Below are 12,139 nucleotides of genomic sequence, written 5' to 3' on the forward strand. Positions count from 1 at the left end.
TGCTTTTCCCCCTTGAACTGATGGCATTCCTGGTAATACAAAATTAATTTTCTACTCCGGGAAACTGGTGCTACTACCAGCAGAGCTGTTATTTGGTTTGCCTGTGTTACTGTTAATTCATCGTACTGACCTGCTGCAGTTCTGCCCCCCTGCCATGCTCATCTCCTCTCTGTTGCACTTCTGTTGCCTTCAGCCAATCACTTCAAAAGAGTGTGTGGATGGGAGCAGAGGGTTATCAACAAAAGCAGCTCAACCAACCCACCTGGTGGAACCATCCAGATGCCTTACGCTATCCTTACAATTCAAAAGAAATCAATTAGCATGTTCTAGCAACCCTCTTCTTCTGCACCCTCACCTCTTCCTCTCTCCCTCATTATCAATTAATCTCATCTATCAATTTTTAAACTGGAAGACAATCAGGACAGGAACTATGGGCCAAATTCTCAGGTCTGACCAAGTAGTGTTTGGCACGGGAGCTGGGGCCAAGGAAGCAAAGTACCCTAATTCTGTGGTTGGCCCAACTGAAGATGCTTCAGTCATGTCCCCTTTCCTTGGCCAGGCCTTCTCACCCAGTAGCTGGGTGGTATGTTGGTGTAGGGCTGCCACCTGGGGATTTTCCTTATGCTCGGGCAACTCCAAAAGAAATTGGTAAGACTCAAACAGAGCTGGACAAATTCCACCAAAAAGTAGAAATTGCCTTCTGTTCTAAAGAACTACTTCCTTCTCCTTAGCCAGGGCTGCTGTTGTCCCCAGGAGATATAATTTCTGGCACATGGAGCAGGTGCTCCTGAGGTCTTTATTGAAAAATATTACTGTAAATTTATAATACTACTGAGTTTACAACTGCCACTTTCCTTCTAATCCATAAGCCTGGCAGCCCTGTAGGCTGCCGTTTGTGGCTGTCTGGCCCCTTTAAACTCCCTATTAAATTATGGCCACAGTTCTAGAAAAGGATCCACTTGCATAGAAACTATGAGGTTACATGAAGTGCATTGGCTTCAATGAGATTTTGCATGATCAGGGCTTAAATTAAAAGCTTGATGCATTTGACCTTCAGAATTCTGCCTCACAGAAGTCCCAAGGTGTGCATGCTCTGGCATGACATTGCTGTACTACTAACCAACTGAAAGGATGATGATACTGAGATCTGGAACAATGTTAACCAATCAGATTGCATATATAAATGAATCCACCTTGCTTAGCTGTAATAAATTACATAAATGCTGCTATTCACGTCCTTGAAGGCAAAAACCTAGTTTAGTCATCAAGCTTCATGTCCCCTTTAGTTTCAAAGGCAAACAGTTAGACTTTTGAAATTCAGAGCCATAATCAGGACCACCTGATATTTCTGAAGAAACTGTTCAGAATGCATGTAACAAGACATATGTTGACTTCTTGTTTCAAAAATATCAGTTCCCTTGAGATTACATTTAACTTCTGTTTCATCTCCATTAATATTTAACTCTCAGATTAGGATGAGGTAATAATTATGACAACACATTAACAAATCTATTAAAAATAAATATAAATTAAAATAAATTAAAACAGAATACTTTAAAATAGGAAAAGGCTGAGACTGGGAAAAGCTGTGTTGCCCAATCTGGTCACAAATTTAGTCACCTGGATTTGTGATGTTGGAAATTCACTGTATTAAAACCTGCCAGTCTTCTCCGAGGGTAAAAAGTTTAGTTTATTTTCTTGAATAACAAACTCTACTACATGTTTTTTTTCTGATCATAAAATTAATCTTGGGATTGAATTAAGTCAGTTACCTGCACACTGGTTTTTCATCTACGACAATGGCGATACCACCATTTACACAGAAATTTGGAGTTGCTGTCACTGGTACTGTTGTGGGACTGGTGGTGGGACTGGAGTTGGCAACTGCAAAGCTTGGTTCAGTTGATATCAGATGTGAGATATCTAAAGGAAAAAAAAGAGCACGAGGTTTTCATGCCATACTATTTTTTAATAGACCAGCTGTAAGACTTTTCCATTACCCTGTTTTTGAAACTCTCTGATTTTCTGCAAATGGACACATTTCCCTACATGAAAATGAGAATACGTAACACACACAAGTTTGCATTACTGATGAAGTCTAAAAGTGAGTAGCAATAATCCACTGGCTGTGACACATCCTAAGCAATTTTCAGCTGTTATAAATACATAACTGGTATTTTCACCTTTCAGCAGCATGAAATTCCTCTGCCATGTTTTACAGTTTACATTCAGAAACAGACAAGAGACCAGAAGTGGTCTAGCTAAGAAATTTTGTATAGGAATAGCATCACATATTGTATAATTAGATTTTTAACCTAGTAATGAGCTAGCTAGATACAGTGAATATAGCTATCCATACATTTAGTCAAGCACATGATTAACTTTAAATACATGAGTAGGCCTGCTGATTGCCAGGCTACTCACGCATAAAATTAATCATGTGCATATATGTTTGTAGGAATGCAGCCTTATCTAGTACTAAAAACATCATACTGCATGCTTACTGCATTATAAAGAGTAACTTTATATAGCTACCATCAATGCTTACATACCTTCCATTGTTAAAAGAATGTAAACACCATCTTCTTTGATGAAGTTGAGGCTTCTAAGCCTTTCATGAGTTAGAAATCCACTAGTTCCACGTCCTGGCCCTCTCATGAATTGAGTCCCATTAGCGAAATTAGCAGGCGATCCTACTTTGTCTGGCCTGTCCCAAAAATAAGATGAGGAATCTGCAAGGGGGGGAAAAAATGTGTGTGTCCTGAATATTTAAACAGGAAGTTACTCAAAACTCAGCTAAGGAGTTATATTGGTTGTAGGATTATATATCAGAGGGGTAGCCGTGTTAGTCTGAATCTGTAAAAAGCAACAGAGGGTCCTGTGGCACCTTTAAGACTAACAGAAGTATTGGGAGCATAAGCTTTCGTGGGTAAGAACCTCACTTCTTCAGATGCAAGACATCTGAAGGATTATATAAATTACTGTCTCTCTCCCCACCATGCTTCCCGGGCCTGAGAATCAACTCAAGTGCGATGTGTCCCTCAGGAGGCTATATCAAGAAAGTCTTCTGGTGGTTTGCTAAATAGATTTTTATCTTGCGATAGGAGCAGAGGAACATGAGGCCTATTCTGTGCGTCATCCAAAAAAACTGTTGTGGAATCTTTTTTTGGAATAAAGTTGGAAGAAAAATTGATAACACCGGATTAGTTTTTAAAATGCATTAGTTTGGTGGTTCTCAAAGTGAAGCATTTGCTGGTAGGTTTCAGAGTAGCAGCCGTGTTAGTCTGTATCCGCAGAAAGAACAGGAGTACTTGTGGCACCTTAGAGACTAACAAATTTATTTGAGCATAAGCTTTCGTGGGCTACAGCCAACTTCATCAGATGCATAGAATGGAACATACAGTGAGGAGATAGATATACATACAGAGAACATGAAAAAAAAATGTGTGTGTCCTGAAGAATAAATATAAAGGATGCCACCTAAGGCCCCTGCTCAACCCTATTATCCTGCTCTGGGACACACAATTCCCCTGTGTCACGGCTTCCTTCCATTGCACCAAATTCCCTACTAATGTAAATAGGTGAAACTCCATTGAAGACAATGGAGCTGCACCTAGTTGTACCAGGAGAGAATTTGACCCATTGTCTTTTTGTTCTTTTCTTACAAAAGCAAGACAATGTGTTGGATAAACAAGACATTGTAGTCATCAGTTTTTAGCTAACCTGTTAATACAGATAGATCTGTTGTTACACTTCTTTGATTTGACATGCGTTGACGAATATCAGGATTTTGATCCAACAGCATCATAGTAGCTTGTTGCCATTCACAAGGCCACTGCAGATGATCATCATTTACTCCAGAGATTAAGTGCAAATATATCGCTAAGTTAAATGGGTTGCCACTGGTACCATTCACATACAAGCCAACCTGAAAAGCATATCCTTTACTAGAGTAAAAAGGCGGACTGTATATTTTCCTCCCTGCAGGACTTGTATTGAGGAGATGTGTGAAATTTCGTATATGCCACACATGATGGGGACACTGTGTTTCTGAAAGGTTAATGTCATCAATAGAGAGGCCTCCATTTGATGAACCATTTCCTTTTACGCCTTCAAATACAATCCTGAATTTCCTTGTGGCCTTCAAAGGAACATGGTAAAGCTGCCAATAATCCAGAGGTGAACCTGAAAAAGATGGCAAACAAAGCAGTCAAATGCTGTACAGTATTCAGGACCTGTTACGACATTACACAAAAATGTATTAATTCCACTAGAGTTGAGGTTGTGTCAATATCTCTCTTATAAACGCTGCTTATCATGAAATTTAAATATGCGTGCAGGAGCACATTCTTTTCCCTTCTAATTTTCTAACGTATGTTTAGTTCTTTAACATGCATAATATTTACTGAATTTAATAGTGGGAAAAAGTTATTGTTCTTAGACATTTCTTTTTCTTGATTATATATTTTCCAAAGAATTTGGCAGTGAGTTAATCCAAATGTGATAACTGGACATGCACAAAATACTACCTAGTATCTCTGTAACAAACCTCTCCTAAACAAAACAATCCACCTCTACCACCACCAAAACACAGCCCATGCACATAAACAGCTGCATATCTCAAGAACAGAAAAGGATGGATTTATTTTAAATCAGATCTATTTAAATTACCGATTTTAATCATGATGTAGATCAGCAAGCAAGAAACCTTGATTTAAATACATTTTATTTTTGTTTTGCCTTTGTACCATTTAGTTATTTTCCTAAAGAAAGACTGATTCTCATTGGTTGGTAACCATTAAAACATGTTGATTTGCAACTAAATATAACTTTTGCACTAAATTTGGTGCTTCTTTTTCCTAACCAGGAGAATACGCTGTACATATTTATTTAAGCAGTTATATAGCTTAATTTATACATAGTCAGATTCTTAATTTTTACATTTTTATATTAGAAAATGGTGAATGATGCATTTCTTGTTTACTAGATTAATTTTTACTTGTGATTTGTGTCAAGCTCTATTTGTATGGAAATTCAAATCAATTAAAATGCACAAGAGCAGCATTTTAATTTTTGTATTAAATAAAAAATAGCTGTGTGTACCTTAAATATTCTAGATGCATAAGGAAAAAAAGTTTATCACACATTAAGTATTGAAAACTACCTGATTTATTAAGCAAAGGAAATATTATCTGTATTTAGTGAATAGAATGGATTATTTCCTATCCCCATGTTCTCCAGGATTTTCGAACTAGCAGATCTCATCCTCTCACACCTGTTTTCTTGGTTGCCAACTGCTTTCTTAACTTTGAATTAATTAATCATTGAACTGCACCAGTTGAATAAACTGAAATGCAGAAAATATTCTCTGCAGCTGCAGAAGAGACTACTGCTATCAAACTCTGGTTTAGCATGTCAACAAACTGGTTCCAGGTGCTTAGCCAGTGACTTCCACCAATTCAGTGGTTTGACTTCCTTTAAAACTTGGCAGCAAATGTGTACTGCTTAAAGGTTGTTTTTTTGTTTGTGTGTATTTAGTTTAAATGATTAATAGATAATAAATTTAGGCCTTAACATAGGTTTTCAATTTCAAATTTAATTTTAAATAGCTTTGTTTTTAAAAAAAATCCTGTACTTAATATACATTTTTTAAAAAATCTGATTTAAATATTTTTTTTTAAATCCATTGACTTATCCACCCTGTACTGCAACCAAATATCCATGAGACAGATTTCAAGAAGTAGGCTGAAATATATAGAGAGTAAACTTTCTGTCAGGATAGGTTTAGTGAGAGTTAGGGGTTCCCTTTAAATTAACTTGAGGTCTATACAGGCCCTGAGAAGCCCTGATACCTGTTTGTATGAGAGGAATCTGACACTGTATAGGGATGCCAAGAGCACGAGAGCAACTAGCAGGTGAGGTTCATGAGGCAATCAAGCACGCAGGAAAAAAAGGCGTAGAGGACTTGATATTTGCTACAGGGAAGACCTTGCAAGCAAACAGGTCCAATTAGATGTAGGCTATGTCTACACTATGCAGACTATACCCACATAACCATGTCAGCATAACTATGCTGGCATAACCCTGTAGTCACAGCCTGCATTGACAGGTTTTTTCTGTTAGTGTGGGAATACCGCCTCCCTAAATGATTGATAGCTACTATTCTTTCCTCAACATAGCTGCATCTACACTGGGGGGAAGGGGGCGGTTAGATCGGCATAGCTATGTCCATGGATGTGTGGTGTTTTTCACACCCTTGGTCAACACATCTATATTGACTAACTTTTAAGTGTAGAACAAGCCTTAGTTGTAAAGGGGAACAAGTCTATTTATTATTATTTAGTATTTATCATTCTTCAGTCTAAAAGAGTAAGCATATGGATAACTGGGTAGTCTATGTATAATTATTATGCATTTACCTTTTCTAATGAGATCTGCTCTGACTTATTAACAATGACAAAAGGTCTTGTGCCTGATCCAAAACCTGATGAATCAATGAAAAAACTTCTGTAGATTTCAATGCATTTTAATTAGTCCTTATATGGGAAATACACTATTGTAGACTGGTCCTGTAAACCTGGAGATTGGTGAGGCTTTTATCAGTTTTAAAGTTTATTATATGTTCAAAAAAGAGGGAGGAAAGAAACAGGAAAGAAACTTGCATATTGAGTACATTTTTCAAAATTGCCCAAGTGACTAAGCCCTGTTGATTTCCAATCGGAGTTAGGTGTCTAAATCACTTAAAACTTTTTTACAGTTGAAAGCTCACAGAATATATCATGCTACGTGTCAACTGCAAATTATGATATGTTATTCACATACTTCTGTGAAGTTAGTCCAAATACTGTTAAATAAATGTCTGGAAATATTTTTTTCCAATCTGATAAGATCCCTCAGACCAGGGCACTAGGCTAATCTTTTAGAGTCACTCAGACTTTTCCACTTTTGTAATATTAATATCTTAACTATTAACATTAATTTGCTCTGCAACTTTTTATGTTGTCTAAGACACATCTACCTGCTGAGACGTTGCACCCCATAAGGCTTTATGGAATATGCTTATGAATGTGTATGTGACATAACTGGAATATGTTTTATGCTACATATGCCATGTAACATATCTATGTAAAGGTTATGATCTACTGAATCTATTCATCCTATTTGTATGCATGTGTCATTGTTGTATTCGAAGTTATGAATATTGGCTGTGTACTTGCTTGATTTCTAAGTAGCCTTAGTAAAGCATTTCGTCAGCTTCCTGAGAAAGGAATAAGAACAGGAGTACTTGTGGCACCTTAGAGATTCTAAGGTGCCACAAGTACTCCTGTTCTTTTTGCAGATACAGACTAACACGGCTGCTACTCTGAAACCTGTCATTATGCAAGGCACTGCATTTAGCCGTATGGAGTGGAAATCCATCAACTTCATGAAAAAACTCGTACAGATACAGACAGACATCATCTTCCTTTCCAAATGCAAGCAGATGGACATCATACCAAAAGGACTAAAGGTAAAAAATCCATTACAATCTACATATCACACAGACTATGCTGAGAGACTGTGTCACACACTCTCAAAGAAACTGCGAAACAAGTCTCTAAGGTGCCACAAGTACTCCTGTTCTTTTTGCGGATACAGACTAACACGGCTGCTACTCTGAAACCTGAGAAAGGAATGTGCAAGTTAAGTGCCCAATCAAGAAGCACTTAACGGACAATGGATCCTGGAAGGCTCCAATCCACATAAGAAGTCTACTTGAGGACGTTCAAGGCAGCAGGTGAACCCTGGTTGCTACCTGTAAGTTCTGAGTCATGCATGGACATGTGACTTGCCCATGTGACTCCAAAACTCCATCTTGGAGCTGGACTTTGCATAGAAGAGAGGAGGGGGCCTCCACCCACAAGAGAAAGTCTATTCAAACCCCTGGGAGACCCCTCCATTTTGTCTTCAGCTGGCTCCACCCCCAAGGATACCTGAGAGAAACTGGAACAAAGGACAGTAACTACAGGGGGTGTGAATGATTGCTGGACCCAGACTAGAAGGAGGGTAGTCTGTAAAAGGAAGCTTACTGGAACACCTCTGAAGGTGAGGTTTTATCTGTATTCAGTTTGCTTGCTGTATTAGACATAGAGTTGCGTGTTCTACTTTATTTTGCTTGGTAATTAATACCTGGGGGGGGGGCAATCAGCTGTGTATACCTATCAGTGTTATAGAGGGCAAACAATTTATGAGTTTACCCTGTATTATACCCTGTATACAGGGTAAACTCATAAATTGTTTGTCCTCTATAACACTGATAGAGAGGTATGCACAGCTGATTGCCGCCCCCAGGTATTAATACATGCTCTGGGTTAATTAATAACTAAAAAGTGATTTTATTAAATACAGAAAGTAGTATTTAAGTGGTTCCAAGTAGTAACAGACAGAACAAAGTGAATTACCAAGCAAAGTAGAGTTGCGTGTTCTACTTTATGTCTAATACAGTAAGCAAACTGAATACAGATAAAACCTCACCCTCAGAGGTGTTCCAGTAAGCTTCCAGTAATCTTTATACAGGGTAAAACGGATTTATTTAGGGTTTGGACCCCATTGGGAGTTGAACATCTGAGTGTTAAAGACAGGAACACTTCTTAACCTGCTTTCAATTAAGCCTACAGCTGTTAGGGGACATGGTTCAGACTTGGGTCTGGGTTTGCAGCAGGCTAGCGGGTCTGGCTCAAACCAGGCAGGGCACTGAAGTCTCAAGCTGCCAGGGCAGGAAAGCAAGGGCAAAAGTAGTCTTGGCACATCAGTTGGCAGTTCCTAAGGGGTTTCTGTGATCCAACCCATCACACCTGCAATTTTAGATCAGTTACCATGAATGCTTGTGGATCTTTAGCTATGTTAGGTGAGAGAACCATATTGATGGTAAGTGCAAGTCAGTTGTAGTACCGACTGTATTACTGGAAAATGACTGACTGAGGTTGCATCACATATTATATCCTCAGCTAATAGAATCACTGCAATAACAAGAGAGAAGAAAGCAAATAATGAAACTACAGAGGACAGGAGTTAAAAGATAAACAATGATAAAGGAAAAATGCCACTTCACTATACTATGCTTTTCCCTCCCAGCAGTCTGTTAAGCATATTGAATATATATCCAACCAGAAGGCACACATTTAAAAAGCAACTTTATTTCATACCTTGTATCCTTTCAATGAGTCTTAAACCACTAGTGGAGCTGGCTAAAGCATACTCCCTGACTAAGATGTTCAGCTTATCACTTTCATGACCACTGTTGTAATAATAGAATTGTAAGCACTGAAATCCTCTTTTGGGATACAGAATTCGGCTCTCCAGGGTAGCTGTGTTTCCCACGCTGCCAGCACTGGTATTAAAATGCATGAAGTACCCAGTATCTGTCAAAGGTGCATGAGAAATGCAAAAGAAAAAGAAAGAGTTTTCTGGTTACAGTTTTATTAATATTATTTAACATTACATTGTGATCATGCGTAGGGGACTCAGCGTGTTAGGCCCATTATAAATGTAGTAAATGATGGTCCCTACCTCAAAGGCCGTAGAGTCTCTGGGGATACAGTATTGGAGTAAAGAGAATTTTTCTCTTTTGCTGGCTATTTTCCCCATTTGCCTGTCTCTTATTATCCATGTTCCAAAGCATAGGCTTTTCGGGTCTAGCCATTTAGGGACATAGGACTCAGGAGCGGATTTACCATGAAACAAGCTGTTCGGTAGCATGGGGCCCCTGATGACAGGGGCCCCCCAAAATGCAGGACAAATCTCATCTGACAATCTTCCCCCTAGTCCCGGCAGGCGGCGCAGCAGGGCTCAGGCAGACAGGCTGCCTGCATGCTGTGGCCCATGGCCCCATGCTGCTCCTAGAAGCAGCCGGCTGCTGGCATGTCTCTGCATGCCCTTGGCGGGGGGGGCGGCTCCATGTGCTGCCCCAGCCCTGGGCGGCGCATGGAAACCTGCTGCCCTGCTGCCTTCCTCCCCCCAAGGGGCACGCAGAGATGTGCCAGCAGCAGGGCTAAGGCAGCTCCCTGCCCACTCTGCCTCCCTCCCTCCATGCCGCGCTGCTCCCAGAAGCGGCCGGCTAGTCCCTGTGGCGCCCTGAGTGCCAACTCTGCAGCTCCCATTGGCCGGGAACTGCGCCTGCGGGTAGCGATGCGTGGAAATCCCCTGTCCCCCCTGCCTAGGAGCTGCTGCCGGAGGAGTGTGTGCGCTGGTCGCTTTGGGAGCCGCGCCGCCCAAGGTAAGCGCTGCCCCCTCCTGCACCCCAGCCCAGAGCCCACTCCCTGCACGAAACTTCCTCCCAGAGCCCAACCCCTAACCCCTCCCGCACCCAAACCCCTTGCCCCAGCCCAGAGCCCGCACCCAACCTTGCTCCCAGAGCCCACACCCCAACCCCCCACCCCAGCCCAGAGTCCGCACCCAAACTTCCTCCCTGAGCCTGCACCCCTCACCCCCTCCCACACTCCAACCCCCTGCCCCAGCCCAACCCCCGCACACAACCCCCAAACTCCCTCCCAGAGCCCAACCCCCGCACCTCCTCCTTCACCCCAACCCTCTGCCCCAGTCAAGATACCTCACTTTATTTTCATTTACTTCCCATAATAGGAGGAGGATGAAGAAAAAAAGAATGAAAACAGGGAGGGGGGGAGAAGAGAGAAGAGAGAATGTTCTTTTTCTTGGGTGGGTCCTGAGGGGGGGCCCTGAAAGTGAAGCTGTGCACAGTGCTCCACTAACTCTAAATCCGCCACTGATAGGACTGCAAGGGGCCTCCTGATCTCTGAGTCTAGTCCCCTGCTATCTCAGGCAACCCCGTCATAGAATCCCATTAATAAACTATCAAGCTCTATCTTAAAACTAAGTCAAGTTGTTTGCCCCAATGACTCCTTTCCAGATGGCCCATTATTTGCTTGCATACACTACCTGGAGAGTTGGCTGATGCTGTTGAATCAAAACTCATGATGTTTGTTTTGGCAGGCTCAAAACAATCAGTTTTTATTCCCAATGAACTGTTTGCCCAACCCAAATAATATATATTCTCAAATCCCAACCCCTTCCAAAATTACTACTGAGCAGTTAATCACAAACAAGAATTTATGGTAATAGCAGAAATATTTTTCATATATCTGAACTACCATGGTTTGTAAATCTTTTTTTAAGCCAGTTAATACATCTTGTATAGTTCTCTTGTTTTATTACTATACCAAAGGCCAGAAAGCAGAGGAAAGAGATTAGAACTTTCAACCTTCATTAATATCTACAGCAAAAATGACACGTGTCCCTGATAATTTTATGCTGCTTGGTTAAAAATTCATCCTCAGTTGCACTCTGAAGAAGATCAAAGTCACAATTCTGCCCTAGCAGAAAACATTGTCAAGAGATAAGATTCCTTGACATTACCTTTGCAGTGTCCCATATTGGTATGATCAGTGTGTGGGCCAGCAGGTACCTGAGACACACGCTGCCAGTCACTGTTATCTTCTGAACTTTGAATCATGCCACACACATTTTCAAGTTCAAAACTGCATGTGTCCATAAAGCTTAGTGAGGAGGCTGCAAGATACAAAAGGAAGTAAGTGGTACATGTGAATTCTAGTCTTCCGAAGCTGGTGTCAGAGAGAATACTAAGACATTAGGCTCCTATGGAATCCTATGCATCCACCAATCCCGTCAAAGTCAATATGAGTTGCATGTTTAGCACTTCACATGAGTGGGCCTTTAATTAGCTGTGACAGACTGGAGTGGGACTGACTAATGTAAAGTTTGGGTTCTTTTTCAGCAATCGTGAACATCAAGTGACTCCATCGTACCTGAGAGATCCATTAATCATCTTCTGCATCTCTTAAGTGTTGTATTTATATTGTGCAATAGACAGTTGTTTATAAAAATGATAGCCCAGATCCTCCAGTCCTTACTCAATCAAAATGAGGATGGACTCTCCTTCCCCTTCAGATCTCCATCTCCTCCAGTTATCCCAGGCATGGCCACTGGTTTTACCAAAATTTCCCTGATGAATTGGTTAGACTACTAATTTTGGAATATCAGTTGAATGTAACACTAAAGAGCAGTAAGGAGGACATGATTTAGCTGGGATTTTTAAAAAATGTAACACAAAAGCCTGTTTGCA

At 40.7% G+C, this 12,139-nt stretch overlaps 1 protein-coding gene across 1 annotated transcript in view; it reads right to left on the bottom strand.

The window, feature by feature from the left end:
- The window catches only part of MEP1B (meprin A subunit beta), a 41,012-nt gene that overhangs the window by 1,710 nt on the left and 27,163 nt on the right, over positions 1 to 12,139 (bottom strand). Inside the window, exons 9-13 of the mRNA XM_065398309.1 lie at positions 11,413 to 11,565; positions 9,186 to 9,401; positions 3,724 to 4,185; positions 2,553 to 2,732; positions 1,773 to 1,923 (exon numbers count right to left, since the gene is read on the bottom strand). Of these exons, the coding sequence (XP_065254381.1) occupies positions 1,773 to 1,923; positions 2,553 to 2,732; positions 3,724 to 4,185; positions 9,186 to 9,401; positions 11,413 to 11,565 (1,162 nt within the window). The remainder of the gene's footprint in view (positions 1 to 1,772; positions 1,924 to 2,552; positions 2,733 to 3,723; positions 4,186 to 9,185; positions 9,402 to 11,412; positions 11,566 to 12,139) is intronic.

Source organism: Emys orbicularis, chromosome 2, assembly GCF_028017835.1.
Source record: "Emys orbicularis isolate rEmyOrb1 chromosome 2, rEmyOrb1.hap1, whole genome shotgun sequence".
Classification (NCBI taxonomy): Eukaryota; Metazoa; Chordata; order Testudines; family Emydidae; genus Emys; species Emys orbicularis.